We start from the raw sequence: 15,707 nt of genomic DNA on the forward strand, positions 1-15,707 counted from the left end.
CCGTCCCATGAGTCTTACCCCAAATGTGTCTTCCTCTGGTTTATGCGTCACCGTGATAAGAGGGCTGGGACTTGGACTATATTCAACTGAAAACAAAGACAAAACAATTATTCAATATTTAAAGGAGAAAAAGCCAACATATTCAAAATGCTATACAGTAGAGTCTCACTTATCCAACATAAACAGGCCGGCATCGTTTCTGACGTCTCTTCGTTCTGCGCTCCATTGACAACATACAATTGCTGCTACGCTGCGAATTACTCTGACAGGCAGAATGTTGGATAAGCGAATATGTTGGATAATAAGGAGAGATTAAGGAGAAGCCTATTACACATCAAATTAGGTTATGATTTTGCAAATTAAGCACCAAAACATCATGTTAGACAACAAATTTGACCAAAAAAGTAGTTTAATACATAGTAATGCTATGTAGTAATTACTATATTTACGAATTTAGCACCAAAATATCACGATGTATTGAAAACATTTACTACAAAAATGCGTTGGATAATCCATAATGTTGGATAAGCGAGTGTTGGATAAGTGAAGCTCTACTGTACTTCAAATAATTATTTCTGCAATTATTGTTCGGTTAAAATGATTATATGAAAAATCTTTCCACATGCTCCAACGATTTATCCCAACCTTGTCTTTCTTCTTTCTTAACCTACAATAATGGGACTTATTTGTTTCTGTTCTTTCCCCCATGTTTTCTGGCTACTCTCATCCTCTTCAGCATCAATGGGGATCCACACTGGTGGGAAGGATATACCTAGTCTCACAACGTTCTCTGCTTTACTATCAATAGGGAGAGCTGAAAAATTTGCTATAGAAAAAGTTGCATATGTTCATTTTTCAAAAGAATCAACATTTATCAGCACTGGTAAATCTTGTAAGGGTTTGCAAAGATACTATATGTGTGTTAACTGGAAAATCAAACGCAGGGGTCCCCAAACTAAGGCCCGGGGGCCGGATGCGGCCTTCCAAGGTCATTTACCTGGCTCCCGCCCTCAGTTTTAGACTTAGACTAGCCCAAAGTCAGAAATGACTTGAAGGCACACAACAACAACAATCCTAATTAACTTGACTATCTCATTGGCCCACACTTCCCATTGAAATCCTAGTAGGATTATGTAGGTTAAAATTGTTTTTATTTTTAAATATTGTATTGTTCTTTTATTTACTAATATTGTGCTATGGTAATAATATCATATATTGTGTACCTATATGCATATAATATTGATAATAATATTATAATGCAATACAATATAATACTAATAATAATAATATTAATTATATATTAAATGTAATATTATTAATATTATAGTATAGTATAGTATAGTATAGTATATGGTATAGTACAATATACAGTAGAGTCTCACTTATCCAAGCCTCTGGATTATCCAAGCCATTTTTGTAGTCAATGTTTTCAATACATTGTGATATTTTGGTGCTAAATTCGTAAATACAGTAATTACAACATAACATTGCTGCGTATTGAACTACTTTTTCTGTCAAATTTGTTGTATAACATGAAGTTTTGGTGTTTAATTTGTAAAATCATAACCTAATTGGATGTGTAATAGGCTTTTCCTTAATCCCTCCTTATTATCCAAGATATTCACTTATCCAAGCTTCTGCCGGCCCGTTTAGCTTGGATAAGTGAGACTCTACTGTATTATAGTATAGTATAGTATATGGTATAGTACAATATAGTAATATATAATGCTAATATTCTGCTATGCTAATAATATAATATATTGTATGTACATACAACTTCTAAATTGCTCTGAGCCCCCTTCAAGATGAGAGTGGGTGGAGTATAAATGTAGTAAACAAACAAACAAAGAATTGTTGTTGGGGTTTTTTGTACTACAAATAAGACATGTGCAGTGTGCATAGGAATTTGTGCGTTTTTTTTTTCCAAATGATAATTCGGCTCCTCAACAGTCTGAGGGACCATGAACCGGCCCTCCACTTAAAAAGTTTGAGGACCCCTGATCAAATGCATGGAGCCGATTGGCTGAGATTGCAAGGACCTGGGAATTGGTTTGTAACTGTTGCTATCCTGCTGCTGGAGAAACAGTTTGAACAGGTCTCTCTCTCTCTCTCTCTCTCTCTCTCTCTGTGTGATAGAAAGGTAGATAGATAGATAGATAGATAGATAGATAGATAGATAGATAGATAGATAGAGAGTGTCTTCTGAGTACTGGCTGGAAAGAAGATGGCTCTGTACTCAGAGAGGCCTGACTATTTCTGAGGCCTTATTTGCTGCTGATCTTCACTGAAGCAGATTCATGGACTAAGAATGGATTGCCTATAACTGTTGTTTTCTGTAAGCAATCTGAAGGACTATTGTAAAGACTATTGTTCTGTTGATCTCTTGGATTAAGTAAAAGTTCCTGTGTTACTTCGTTCTGCAAAGCTGAATGGTGTCTCTGGCTTCTATCTATCACCCACAATCCCCAACAAATCTGAACAGGGGAAAAAGTCATCCCTGATGTCTCCCCCCATTCCCAAGGATCAAGTTTGCCTTCATTAACACAACATTTCTAGGCATACTTTTGAATAGACTTACATGTCTCAATTACGTCTGAAATGCCTGCAAGACAAACAAAAAAAATGACAAAAAAAGACAGAAAGAACATGGTTATTAGCACTATCCAAGGACAACAGGATTCACATAATCAAATTCACAGTGCACTGAACAAACCCTTCCTTCCACATTTAAAGGGTCTTAACCTAGAACATGGATTTCCCCAGCTGACCTACATTCAAATCTTTAAGCTTACTGGATGACTTTGAGGAAGCTAATCACTAAATCACCATTTCTACCCCAAAGAGGTCAGCCGCTTTTAGTCTCCTTTGTGGAGAGAAAAAGTGGGCTACAAATAAACATCGTCGTCATCATCATCAGAAATCTTAAATTAGGTTGAGATAGGTTTCATCAAGACACATTGATTTTCCAGGCTTCTCTGGAACTCTCAGCTGCAAAATATACACGAATATAAATATTTGTTTTAAAAAAGCCTAAATAATTTGGATTCAAATAGAACTATTATTATAATTATAATTATTATTTACAGTATTTATATTCCGCCCTTCTTTCTCACCCCGAAGGGGACTCAGGGCGGATTACAATGAACACATATATGGCAAACATTCAATGCCAACAGACAAACAACATATATAGACAGACACAGAGGCATTTAACATTTTTTTCCAGCTTCACGATTCCGGCAACAGGGGGAGCTGTTGCTTCACTGTCCAGTAGTGGCTGTACTTCCTCATTCCTTTCCTCGTGTTTTGCTGGCTGTTTTTATGATGTTGTAAATTAGTTAAATTAGTTAAATAAAGCGTACCTAAATTTCCCTACTTGACAGATGCAACTGTCTTTCGGGGCTGCATAGGTCAACAGCAAGCCGGGCTATTTAATGGTCGGGGGCTTAACCCTACCCGGGCTTCGAACTCATGACCTCTCAGTCAGTAGTGATTTATTGCAGCTGGTCAATTAGAGAAAATTTAGGTACGCTTTATGCGGGAGGCTAATTTACAACACCATAAAACTGCCAGCAAAACACGAGGCAAGGAATGAGGAAGTACAGCCACTACTGGACGGTGAAGCAACAGCTCCCCCTGTGGCCGGAATCGTGAAGCTGGAAAAATGTTAAAAATGCCTCTGAGTCTGTCTAATGTATGTTGTTTGTCTGTTGGCATTGAATGTTTGCCATATATGTGTTCATTGTAATCCGCCCTGAGTCCCCTTCGGGGTGAGAAAGAAGGGCGGAATATAAATACTGTAAATAAATAAATAAATAAAATGTCAGAGATAAACGCAAAGGAGAGAAGAATTAGTACAATCGGATGAAACCGGCAAGGAAAGTTGAAAACCAGATCTAAAGTCAAAAGGTTACCTTTTAAAAAAAAATCTGGGCATTTGTGTTTGGCACTCACTTGAGTCCCACCTTGGAAATACGTCTGCTCAGTGCTCACATATGGTGAAGAAAATACTGATTCACCATAAGTGAGCAGAGTCTTATTTCTGTCCAGAGGAACACACAGGACGCTGGCTTGTCAGATTTCTGGTCTAAGTCAGTATTTTGATTCATTTACTGACAGTTCCCCAAGGTTTCAAACAGTCCTTCTCCACCCTAGCTGCAAATGCCAAGGAATGAACTTCGGACCTTTTGCACACAAAGCGTGTACTCTGCCATTGAGCTGCGATGCTTCCCTATGCGCCAGGGGAGCCTGAAAAGCTGTTCTGTGTCTGCATGACCTACCCAGACACATCACTCTTTTCTAAGTCCTCGACTCATGAGGCTCGACATCTTCAAATAAATATTTCCTTTAGTGCAACACCTTGCCCAAATCCTCCGCACACGCTTCTAATGCCTCTCAGTGACACTCAAGCTTATACATGACACAAGAAAGAAAGCCAGTTATCTACGAGCCACGAGCGCAGAGCACTAGAAACTGATGCAAAGGGAACCTGACACGGTTTTCAAGACCGAGGTGCCCAGAATAATCAAGCAGGGCTCTCCGCGAAAAGTGGCGTCAGCAACGGATAGGACAGTACAGCCCCCAGGGAGGGTTGCCAGCAGAGCCGGGAAAGAATAAAAAATGCAGTTGACAAAGAGGGATTTAGTTATGCGGAGACACCATTTGCCGAATCAGCACTTCCTCACCCTGATGTAGGTCACAACAATGCTTGTCATGGGGAAGTGGGCTTTAATTGCCTCCATTTTTGGACATAACTGGCCTTTACAACCCAAGTCAGTAACTCCTTTTGATTTGAAAGTTTTGGAGACACAACGTTTTGAGAAAAAACATACCCTGTTTCCCCTAAAATAAGACATCCCCAAAAAATAAGACCTAGTAGAGGTTTTGCTGAATTGCTAAATATAAGGCCTCCCCTGAAAGTAAGACCTAGCAAAATTTTTGTTTGGAAGCATGCCGGGCACCCACCAAACATAAAAGCCATAGCATGCAGGATTGGTAAATGTACATACCAGTTATATATGGAAATCATGGTAGTAACAAGAAATTCTTGACAGAAGTCCCAGTTTGTCTGGTTTGTGATGACAACTACTGTACAGTATAGAATAAATGTTCATTTTTTTGTTCAACAATAAATGTGAATTCTTCTTCATGGAAAAATAAGACATCCCCTGAAAATAAGACCTAGCGCATCTTTGGGAGTAAAAAATAATATAAGACACTGTCTTATTTTTGGGGAAACACGGTAGGACAGTGCCTGCATCTCTTTGTTCCTTCTATATATATAAAAGAGTGATGGCATCACGGCGACCCACAAAACAACAAAACTACAGGCCCCCCAACCTCGAAATATGACAACACAACCCATCATCCACACCTCTAGGTTGATACAACAAAAAGAAAAGAAAAATAAAGTCCTAATTAGAGAGAGAGGAATAATTGCTTTTATCCAATTGCTGCCAGTTAGAAGGCTAAGCTCCTCCAACTTGGTCTCCTAGCAACCCAATAAAAAAATAAAATAAAAATAAAAAAAATTAAAAACACTAAAAAAATTAATACAATAAAATACTATAATAACAGAAAATAACTAAAAAATAATACAAGAAAATAATAAAATATAATAAATAAAAAGATAACTTACAATAAAATTAATTAAAAAATACAAATAACGTCAAATAAAAATGACACAACAATTTTTAATCAATACCACCACCACTTTGCCACAGCAACGCGTGGCCGGGCACAGCTAGTAAACAAAATTTGTATGAATTTCATTTCTTGAAAAGGTCCCTGGAGTCTATCTGTGGCAGAAAAAAACAATTCTGGGATCCAAGGAAGTTGAGGGATCAGGAACAACATAAGTCCTAATATAGTCAGCAGGCAACAATATCTTTGCTCGGGATATTAGGATGCATCTACACTGCAGAATTAATGTGGCTTGACATCACTTTGACTGCCATGGCCTGAAGAAAAAAAGCAAAGGCATTTTATATTGGAGAAGAAAACAAGTCCCTGTTTCAGAATATTACTCTCCCCTGTCTTGATGCAATCAGGTTTGGTCATTGGCATGATGAGACAGAACCTGACCATACTACATGATTTCCAGTACAATACACACCAGCATTATCATTCCAGCCATATGACTAGATCTGGAAGTAGAACAAAATATTTACCATCTGCACTGGAGGGCAGTGACATGACCTGCATCAGCAGAAGGCTCAACTGACTGAACAGTGGAAATTAATGATCTCCCCACTCCTTCCCCCTTCCCTGACGATTGGTCAAGCAATGGCAGTGAGCTGACACATACGAAAATTAGATGGTATGAGTCATTATGTGATATTTTTTTTTTTAGCCTCATGGATTATCTACTTGTTGTCAGGAAACAAACAAGCGAGGCTCATTAAAATTTAGCAACATGCAACTTCTTACATCTTTTCAGCAGTTCTGGGCACAGTTCATAATGTTGTTTATTACCAACATTTGACTGGCACAACCTGGGGATCGCAACCAGACACAGTGAAGACATCTGTCCTTGCACTTTCCTACTCTGCGACTGAATATGCATGCCCAGCGCGCATATGTTAAAAGAGTGGATGTGGCTCTTAATGAGACATGCCACATTATCACAGGGTGCCTATGCCCCACACCACTGGAGAAATTATACTGTCTAGTCCAGGGGTCCCCAAACTAAGGCCCGGGGGCCGGATGCGGCCCATCGAAGCCATTTATCCGGCCCCCACGGCACAAGGGCAGAAGGGGGTTGGGCTAAATGACCCAAGGGGTCTCTTATTCTCTTACAACCATTATTATTATTATTATTATTATTATTATTATTATTATTATTATTATTATTATTATTATTAACATTGAGGCTGGGTGGGCATCTGTCAGGGGCAATACTAATGGCTTTTGGTGCACGAAGGCAGAAGGGGATAGGACTAAATGGCCCAAGGAGTCTCTTCCAACCCTCATTATTATTATTATTATTATTATTATTATTATTATTATTATTATTATTATTATTATTATTAACATTGAGGCTGAGTGGCCATCTGTCAGGGATGCTTTGCTTGTGCTTTGGGTGCACAAAGGCAGAAAGGCCTTTTGCAGTTGGCAGATCGTAATTTTGTCAATGTCTATTGTTTTCAAATGCCGGCTGAGATCTTTTGGCACGGCACCCAGTGTGCCCATCACCACCGGGACCACCTGCACTGGTTTCTGCCAGAGTCTTTGAAGTTCAATCTTGAGGTCCTGATAGCGGCTGAGTTTTTCCTGTTGTTTTTCGTCAATACAACTGTCACCTGGGATGGCAACATCAATGATCCAAACCTTTTTCTTTTCCACAACTGTGATGTCTGGTGTGTTGTGTTCCAGAACTTTGTCAGTCTGGATTCGGAAATCCCACAGTATCTTTGCGTGCTCATTTTCCAATACTTTTGCAGGTTTGTGATCCCACCAGTTCTTTGCTGCTGGGAGGTGGTACTTGAGGCATAAGTTCCAATGAATCATTTGGGCCACGTAGTTGTGCCTCTGTTTGTAGTCTGTCTGTGCAATTTTCTTACAGCAGCTGAGGAGATGATCAATGGTTTCGTCGGTTTCCTTGCACAGTCTGCATTATTATTATTAACATTGAGACTGGGTGGCCATCTGTCAGGGATGCTTTGCTTGTGCCTTCGGTGCACAAAGGCAGAAGAGGATTGGACTCAATGGCCCAAAGGGTCTCTTCCAACCCTCTTTATTATTATTATTATTATTATTATTATTATTATTATTATTATTATCATTATCATTGAGGCTGGGTGGCCATCTGTCAGGGGTGCTTTGCTTGTGCTTTTGGTGCACAAAGGCAGAAGGGGGTTGGACTCAATGGCCCAAAGGGTCTCTTTCAACCCACTTTTTATTATTATTGTTGTTGTTGTTGTTGTTGTTGTTATTATTATTATTATTATTATTATTAATTATTATTGCTCAGTGGCCAACTATAGTCCAGCCCTCCAACGGTCCGAAGGATCGTGAACTGGCCCCCTGTTTAAAAAGTTTGAGGACCCCTGGTCTAGTCGGTATTGCACCACCTGACATCCGGCAGGAAGTAGCAGCCTGTAATGAAAGGATCAAGGTGTGGAGCTCCTTCCAAGCTCCTGGCCACCTCTGCTCATATGGGAATGGGGCACCCACATAAAAGATAACCTCCTCCTTATCACTGGTCATGAGGATAATCCATTCTGACAGGTTTCTATTGCAGGCTCGGAGCAGCCGAGACAGACACATAGAGGAAGTAATGGTCCAGCATAACACATGTGTCCCTAGATTAGTGATTTCCAAAGTGGGCACTACCACCCCCTGGTGGCCACTGCAGCGATCCAGGGGGGTGGTGATGGCACCTATTAGGAAATGGGGGCGGGGCCAGGGGCGGGGCCCAAGTGCCGGAGACAGGGCTGAGCACCTGAGGCACCTGTTAGGACACAGGGGGCGGAGCTAGAGGAGTGGGTGTGGCTTCTTCCCAAGCGCCCGAGACAGGGCTGAGAATCTATACCTCTCCTGAGGTGCCTGTTGGGACACAGAGGGCGGAGTTAGGGAAGGGGGCGGGGCCTCCTTCCAAGAGCCCAAGACGGGTCTGAGCCTCTCCTGAGAGGCCTTTTAGGACTCAAGGGCAGGGCTAGGGGTGGTATGTAGGGGCAGGGCTACAAGTATTTAAAAACTCCAAAATCAGAACAGTAAATAAGGAGCAGCACTCTGGAAACAGAATTCCAGACAGGAATCAATCAGGGACAGTTAACGACTCTGAACAAAGGATTCCCCCAGGCCAGGAGGTGAAGCTGGAAGGCGATTTAATGCTAACAAAGGTGATTAATTACAACATTCACACTGGCCTCCAACAGACAAGAGTTCTTTCCCCCACCCAGGAACTTTCACAGATATATAAACCTCCCTTGCTTTGGTTTTCCAATAAACCTCACAACCTCCGGGGATGCCTGCCATAGATGTGGGCGAAACGTCAGGAGAGAATACTTCTGGAACATGGCCATACAGCCCGGAAAACATACAACAACCCTATTCCCTCTTCTATCTGGGAAGTCATCCAACTCCTCTTCTTCCAACTTCTACTCTCCACCAGAGAAAAATATTCTTTCAATACTAATCAATCATTAAGCAAATTGTTAAAAAATGTATTTATTTATTTTTGCCTTTGTAGAACCAGATATGTAGCACCACATGTTCTAGAAGTATCTAAATTGTATGTCGATTCCTACAGCTAGGGCAAATCCAGATTACAAACCTATAGAATTCTAAGAATCGGTAGCATTTAGGAATTGGAATAAGTTGATACTCTACCCTAATACAGTTTCCAGACTATCTATCTATCTGTGTGTGTGTGTGTGTATGTGTATATATGTATGTATACACACATGCATATATACATATATACAATATAATTTACAATAATATATAATATTATAATATATTGTATATGCATATAATATTAATAATATTATTTTGTAATACAATAGAATACTAATAATACAATATAATAATATTAATAATATATTATATATTACATGTAATATTATTAATAATCTATCTATATATAAGAGTGATGGAATCCTGGCGACCGACAAAACAACAAAACTACAGGCCCCCCAACCTCGAAATTTGACAATACAACCCATCATCCATGCTTCTAGGTTGATACAACAAAAAGAAAAGAAAAATAAAGTCCTAATTAGAGAGAGAGGAATAATTGTTTTTATCCAATCGCTGCCAGCTAGAAGGCTAAGCTCCACCCACTTGGTCTCCTAGCAACCCACTCGGCTCAGGGGACAGGCACAGTTAGGCCTCACTTAGGCCTCTTCCACACTGCCTATAAAATACAGACACCACCAGACAACGCCACAGCAACGTGTGGCCGGGCACAGCTAGTATTATTATAATATACTAGCTGTGCCCGGCCACGCATTGCTGTGGCGAAGTCTGGTGGTATGGGAAATAAAGTATTGAGGAATTGGTGGTAGTTAAGGTAAAGGGTCAAGGTTTTCCCCAAGACATTAAGTCTAGTCGTGTCTTACTCTGGAGGTTGGTGCTCATCTCCATTTCTAAGCCGAAGAGCCGGCGTTGTCCGTAGACTCCTCCAAGGTCATGTGGGATGACTACATGGAGCGGCGTTACCTTCCCGCCGGAGCAGTACCTATTGATGCACTCACATTTGCATGTTTTTGAACTTCTGGGTTGGCAGAAGCTGGGGCTAACAGTGGGGGCTCTCTCCGCTCCCCCAATTCAAACCTGTGGCCTTTTGGTCCAGAAGTTCAGCAGCTCAGCGCTTTAACACGCTGCGCCATCAGGGGATATTATTTCCCAAAGGTTGTGAATATACAATATTTCTGATTGGTTTTTTTTGTTTGTTGGAGGCAAGTATGAATGCTGCAATTAGGAAAAATGATTAGGATGTAATGGCCTTGCAGCTTTAAAGCCTGGCTGTTTCCTCCCTGAGTGAATTTTTTGTTGGGAGGTGTTAGCTGGCCCTGATTGTTTCCTGTCTGGAATTCCCTTGTTTTCAGAGTGGTGTTGTTTGCGATATTTTATGTGCTTCTACTGTCTGTGGCCCTGAGAAAACAGAGGATTTTCCAGACTTTGATGATGGGAATACTTTGTTGGGAGGTGTTAGCTGGCCCTGATTGTTTCCTGTGTGGAATTCCCCTGTTTATTTACTGTCCTGGTTTTAGAGATTATATTGTTCTGCATTATTCTATCCCAGTAATTATTTCATATTAAAGAAGAATCTCACTTATCCAACATTCGCTTATACAATGTTCTGGATTATCCAACGCAGTCTGCCTTTTCATAATCAATGTTTTTGTAGTCAGTGTTTTAAATTCATTGTGATATTTTAGTGGTAAATTTGTAAATACAGTACAGTAGAGTCTCACTTATCCAACATAAACGGGCCGGCAGAACGTTGGATAAGCAAATATGTTGGATAATGAGGAATTAAGGATAACCCTATTAAACATCAAATTAAGTTATGATTTTACAAATTAAGCACCAAAACATCATGTTAAACAAATTTGTCAGAAAAAGTAGTTCAGTACACAGTAATTCTATATAGTAATTACTGTATTTATGAATTTAGCACCAAAATATCACGATATATTGAAAGCATTCACTACAAAAATGCGTTGGATAATCCAGAACGTTGGATAAGTGAGACTCTACTGTAAATACTACATAGCATTACTGCGCATGGAACTACTTTTTCTGTCAAATTTGTTGTATAATATGATGTTTTGGTGCTTAATTTGTATAACGATTACCTAATTTGATGTTTAATTGGCTTTTCCTGAATCCCTTCTTATTATCCAACATATTCACTTATCCTGCCAGCCTGTTTACGTTGGATAAGTGAGACTCTACTGTATATTTCTAATCTTATATTATCTGCTCAGAACTGGATTATATGAGGCTCCTTCTTCACAGCTGTATAAAATGCCCACTGAAGTGGATTACATGGTAGTGTGGAGTCAAGATAATCCAGTGCAAAGCAGATAATATAAGATTATAAATGGGTTATATAGCTGTGTGGAAGGGCCTTGAGTCTACACTGCCATATAATCCAGTGCAAATTAGATAATCTGTGGAAGAAGCCTAAGTGAGGCCTAAATCTGCCTGTCCCCTAACTGAAACCTGGCTGTCCCTTGGTTGCTAGGCAACCAAGTAGGCAGAGATTAGCCCTCTAAACTGGCAGCAATTGGATAAAAAAAATTATTGCTCTCCCTCTAATTAGGATTTTATTTTTATTTTCTTTTTGTTGTATCAACCTTGAGGCGTGGATGATGGGTTGTGTTGTCAAATTTTGAGGTTGGGGGGCCTGTACTTTTGTTGTTTTGTGAATCGCCGTGATGCCATCACTCTTTTATATATATAGATAGATATAGTACAATATGGTAATTTATTGACAATATTGCTAATAATATAATATTGCATGTAAATTTAAATTGTAAGTCGCTCTGAGTCCCCTTTGGGGTGAGAAGGGCAGGATATAAATGTATTCAATAAATAAATAAATATCTAGTGATATTCAGGAAAGCAGATCACTCTTGGAATATACATTTTTGTTTCTTAGATTCGTATAACATTTTAGGTTCTACTGTTGTTCACTGTGTGTTTGTGCTAAATAAACAGAAACGTATGTAGGAAATCATCAATGGCAATGCTCAACAAGTTATATTAAATACATCTTAATTACCTTTTATAAAGAGGATTTCAAGTCACTGTTGAGCATTAGCTTATCCTTAAAGCACAATAGGATGACACCTTAAAGCTCTGATCTTAAAAAAAAAGGCTTACCTGTGTGCTAAATACTATCTAATCCCCAGGAAAATGTATGGCATTACATGCTGGTTAAATTAAGCACTTCTTTTCATCTTGCAAAAAGAGAATATACAGGGTTTAATGCATTAAAAAAGTCTTAATGATAGACTCAAAACAACCAAATGGTTAATACAAAGCATTAATTCTGTTTTGAAGAAGAAGGGTGCTTGTGGGAGGTAAATGTGGATGAAGAGAATGAGTCTGCCATATCTCCCATTTGTCTTTTTTCCAATTCAAAATTACTGTATATACTCGAGTATAAGCCTAGTTTTTCAGCCCTTTTTTTAAGACTGAAAAAGCCCCCCCCCCTCCCCCGGCTTATACTCGGGTGAGGGTCCTGGTTGGCTTATATTTGGGTCAGCTTATACTCGAGAATATATGGTACATTTATTATTTTTTTCTCTAATATTATTGGTATTATTACATTTATTATTTTTCTCTATTATTGTTGCTACTATTACATTTATTTTACTCTATTATTATTAATTATTATTATAACATTTATTATCTCACACTGATCTTATTATTATCATTATTGCATTTATTATTTCACTCTATTTATTATTACATGTATTATTTTCCTGTAATAATAATAATAATAATAATAATAATAATAATTACAGTAGAGTCTCACTTATCCAACATAAACGGGCCGGCAGAATGTTGGATAAGCAAATATCTTGGATAATAAGAAGGGATTAAGGAAAAGCCTATTAAACATCAAATTAGCTTATGATTTTAAAAATTAAGCACCAAAACATCATGTTATACAACAAATTTGACAGAAAAGTAATATGCAGTAATGTTATGTTGTAATTACTGTATTTACGAATTTAGCACCAAAATATCACGATGTATTGAAAACATTGACTACAAAAACGCCTTGGATAATCCAGAAACTTGGATAAGCAAGTCTTGGATAAGTGAGACTCTACCGTACATCTATTATTATTAAAAGGATACATAAGCACATTTACATTGAAGAAGATGAGAATAATGATTTGATCAGAGTTGGACAGTCTTATCTTAAATTTGAGCTTTATGTAAATATTCAAAAACATTTAACCTACAGATGCCTCAATTAATTTAATTTTATTGGTATCTGTTTTTATTTCTGAAATTTACCACTTATACTGGCTTATACTGGAGTCAATGTTTTCCCAGTTTTTTTGTGGTAAAATTAGGTGCTTCAGCTTATATTCGGGTCGGCTTATACTCGAGTATATATGGTATGTGAAATGTGAGAAGCTACCTTTTTCTTGTCAACCGATTGGCCCACTCTATTCATTGTTGTCTGACTGATAACAGCCCATCGGTGTCTTCGGCAGAGAAATGTATTCCTGGCCTTTTCCCTGATTCCTCTATAACTTCATGTGGCGCAAATTGAATCTGGCACTTTCTCGACACAAAGCATCGTCCGACAATACTTTGTTAGTTGAATCTACTACTGATGTGAGTGGACTGCATAATCAAGGGCCTATGCATATGCATTGTCTTAATCCGAGGCTGGATCCACTCCAAATTTCATCAAAGGTTCAAGGACAGACAAGAGCAGGCTAAACCACTAGTGTAAAATATAGTAATAATGAATAATGGATGGAGGAGATGCCTCACAACAATGAGATCTCATCGTTCTGCTTCTCTGGGAGAGCCGGATTCATAATGAACATGCTCTAGACACCGCCAAAGATCCTAGAGCCCATCTGTAAAGAAGTGTGTTTTTATTTTGATTTATAGATGTCATGTTTAATTTTGTTTTAAAAGTCATGTTTAACTATGTTTAAAAGGGTAAGTATTAGTTACCAGTGCGTGGGGGATGGTAGCCAGCTCAGCATTCTGAGGCAGGTTACCATAGCAATGAGGGTGGAGCCAACCGCCGTTTGGAAGAAAAGGAGGGAATATTTTAAAAAACAGTTTAGTCTGTGATTTTTAGTCACAGGGAAGACACTGGTTCCAGGTTAGGGAAACCAGGGAAACTCAGATCTCTAGTGGTGTTGAATTAAGCAAGTTAGGTGACTTGTTTAGGTTTATTTGTAGAGTCTGAGTAGGAAGGGAAAGTAATCCCAGTTAGATCCAAAGTGATCAGTTAGTAGTTTTGGCTGGGAAAGGAAAGGAGAAGGTATTTGAAAGAGTATTCATCATAGGTTATATTCGCAACTGATTAAGAAAGTTTAACTCTAAGAAGTAATATTGTAACCACCAAGCTCTGTGCCTGAAATAAACTTATTTTTGTTCTTCCATATCCAAGTCTTTGTCACATATTTTCAAAACTAAGTTACGATACCATCTAAAGTAAATAAGAAGAATAAAGAAGATAAATTCCTCTCTGCCTGAGTTCTCCACAATTGGTGGCCGCAGTTAAATAAAACATATTTATATTGGTGGCAGCGGATATAGTTAAATAAATAATAATATAAAGTGAATAAAAAGATTCCTCCTCTACCCCACATCTCCACACCATCCCTTGCAAGATATGGCTCCAAAGCTGGGGCTTTTACAATAGGTTGCTATATTACCCAGTTGAAAGGAGCCGGTGTTCTTTTTCTTTCTTTTTTTTAAAAAAACTTTTTATTTATAGTTTCAGTGATACAATAAAAAGAGAGAGCCGCATGTGACCACATGAACAAACTAAAAAAAAGAAAGAAGAAAAAACCCAAATAATTCCCCTCGACCCTCCCTCCTCTCTATATTACCTTCCAGTTCCCCTGCTCTGCAGTTTGATTCTTAGTTTTTCCAATTCTTTCCCGAAACAATATTCTTAGAACCCAAGAGTGTCTACTCTTAAACAATATCTTCCTCTATATTTCCAGATTTCTTTTTTTTTCTTTAGGTATTTGCTTAATTTGTTCCAGTCCGTTTTTGTCCTTGTTTTTTTTTTTTTTGAGATTATCTGTGTTAATGTGTCCGTATTTTGTATATCCATCAATTTCAGTGTCCTTTGTTCTAGTGACGGTGTCTCCGCTGTTTTCCAATGTCTTGCGATCGTGATTCGAGCTGCACTTATCATGTATATAAAAAATTTTTCGTCGTTTGAGTCTGTGAAAAAGTCCGTTAACCCTAATAAAAATATTCTTGGCATTCTAAATAATATTCCTCTATGACATCGCCTTCACTCTACACTGCCATCTAATCCAGTTCAGTCTACATTTTATACAACTAGGTACAACTGACCTCATATAATCCAATTCTAACCACCTAATAGAACATTATCAATATAATATATAAGACTTACTATGCTATAATAATAGAAAACAATATTATCTCTAAAACCAGGAGATGAAATAAAGACCAACACTCGGAAAGCAGGGAAATTGGGAACTCTACAAATGAAACAATCAGGGCCA

At 38.4% G+C, this 15,707-nt stretch overlaps 1 protein-coding gene across 6 annotated transcripts in view; it reads right to left on the reverse strand.

The window, feature by feature from the left end:
• The window catches only part of ntrk3 (neurotrophic receptor tyrosine kinase 3), a 707,738-nt gene that overhangs the window by 366,126 nt on the left and 325,905 nt on the right, over positions 1–15,707 (reverse strand). For all 6 annotated transcript variants that reach the window (XM_062963028.1, XM_062963030.1, XM_062963029.1 and 3 more), the window contains exons 9-10: positions 2,579–2,602; positions 19–86 (exon numbers count right to left, since the gene is read on the reverse strand). In XM_062963028.1, the coding sequence (XP_062819098.1) occupies positions 19–86; positions 2,579–2,602 (92 nt within the window). The remainder of the gene's footprint in view (positions 1–18; positions 87–2,578; positions 2,603–15,707) is intronic.

Source organism: Anolis carolinensis, unplaced genomic scaffold (genome assembly GCF_035594765.1).
Source record: "Anolis carolinensis isolate JA03-04 unplaced genomic scaffold, rAnoCar3.1.pri scaffold_11, whole genome shotgun sequence".
NCBI classification, from domain to species: Eukaryota; Metazoa; Chordata; class Lepidosauria; order Squamata; family Dactyloidae; genus Anolis; species Anolis carolinensis.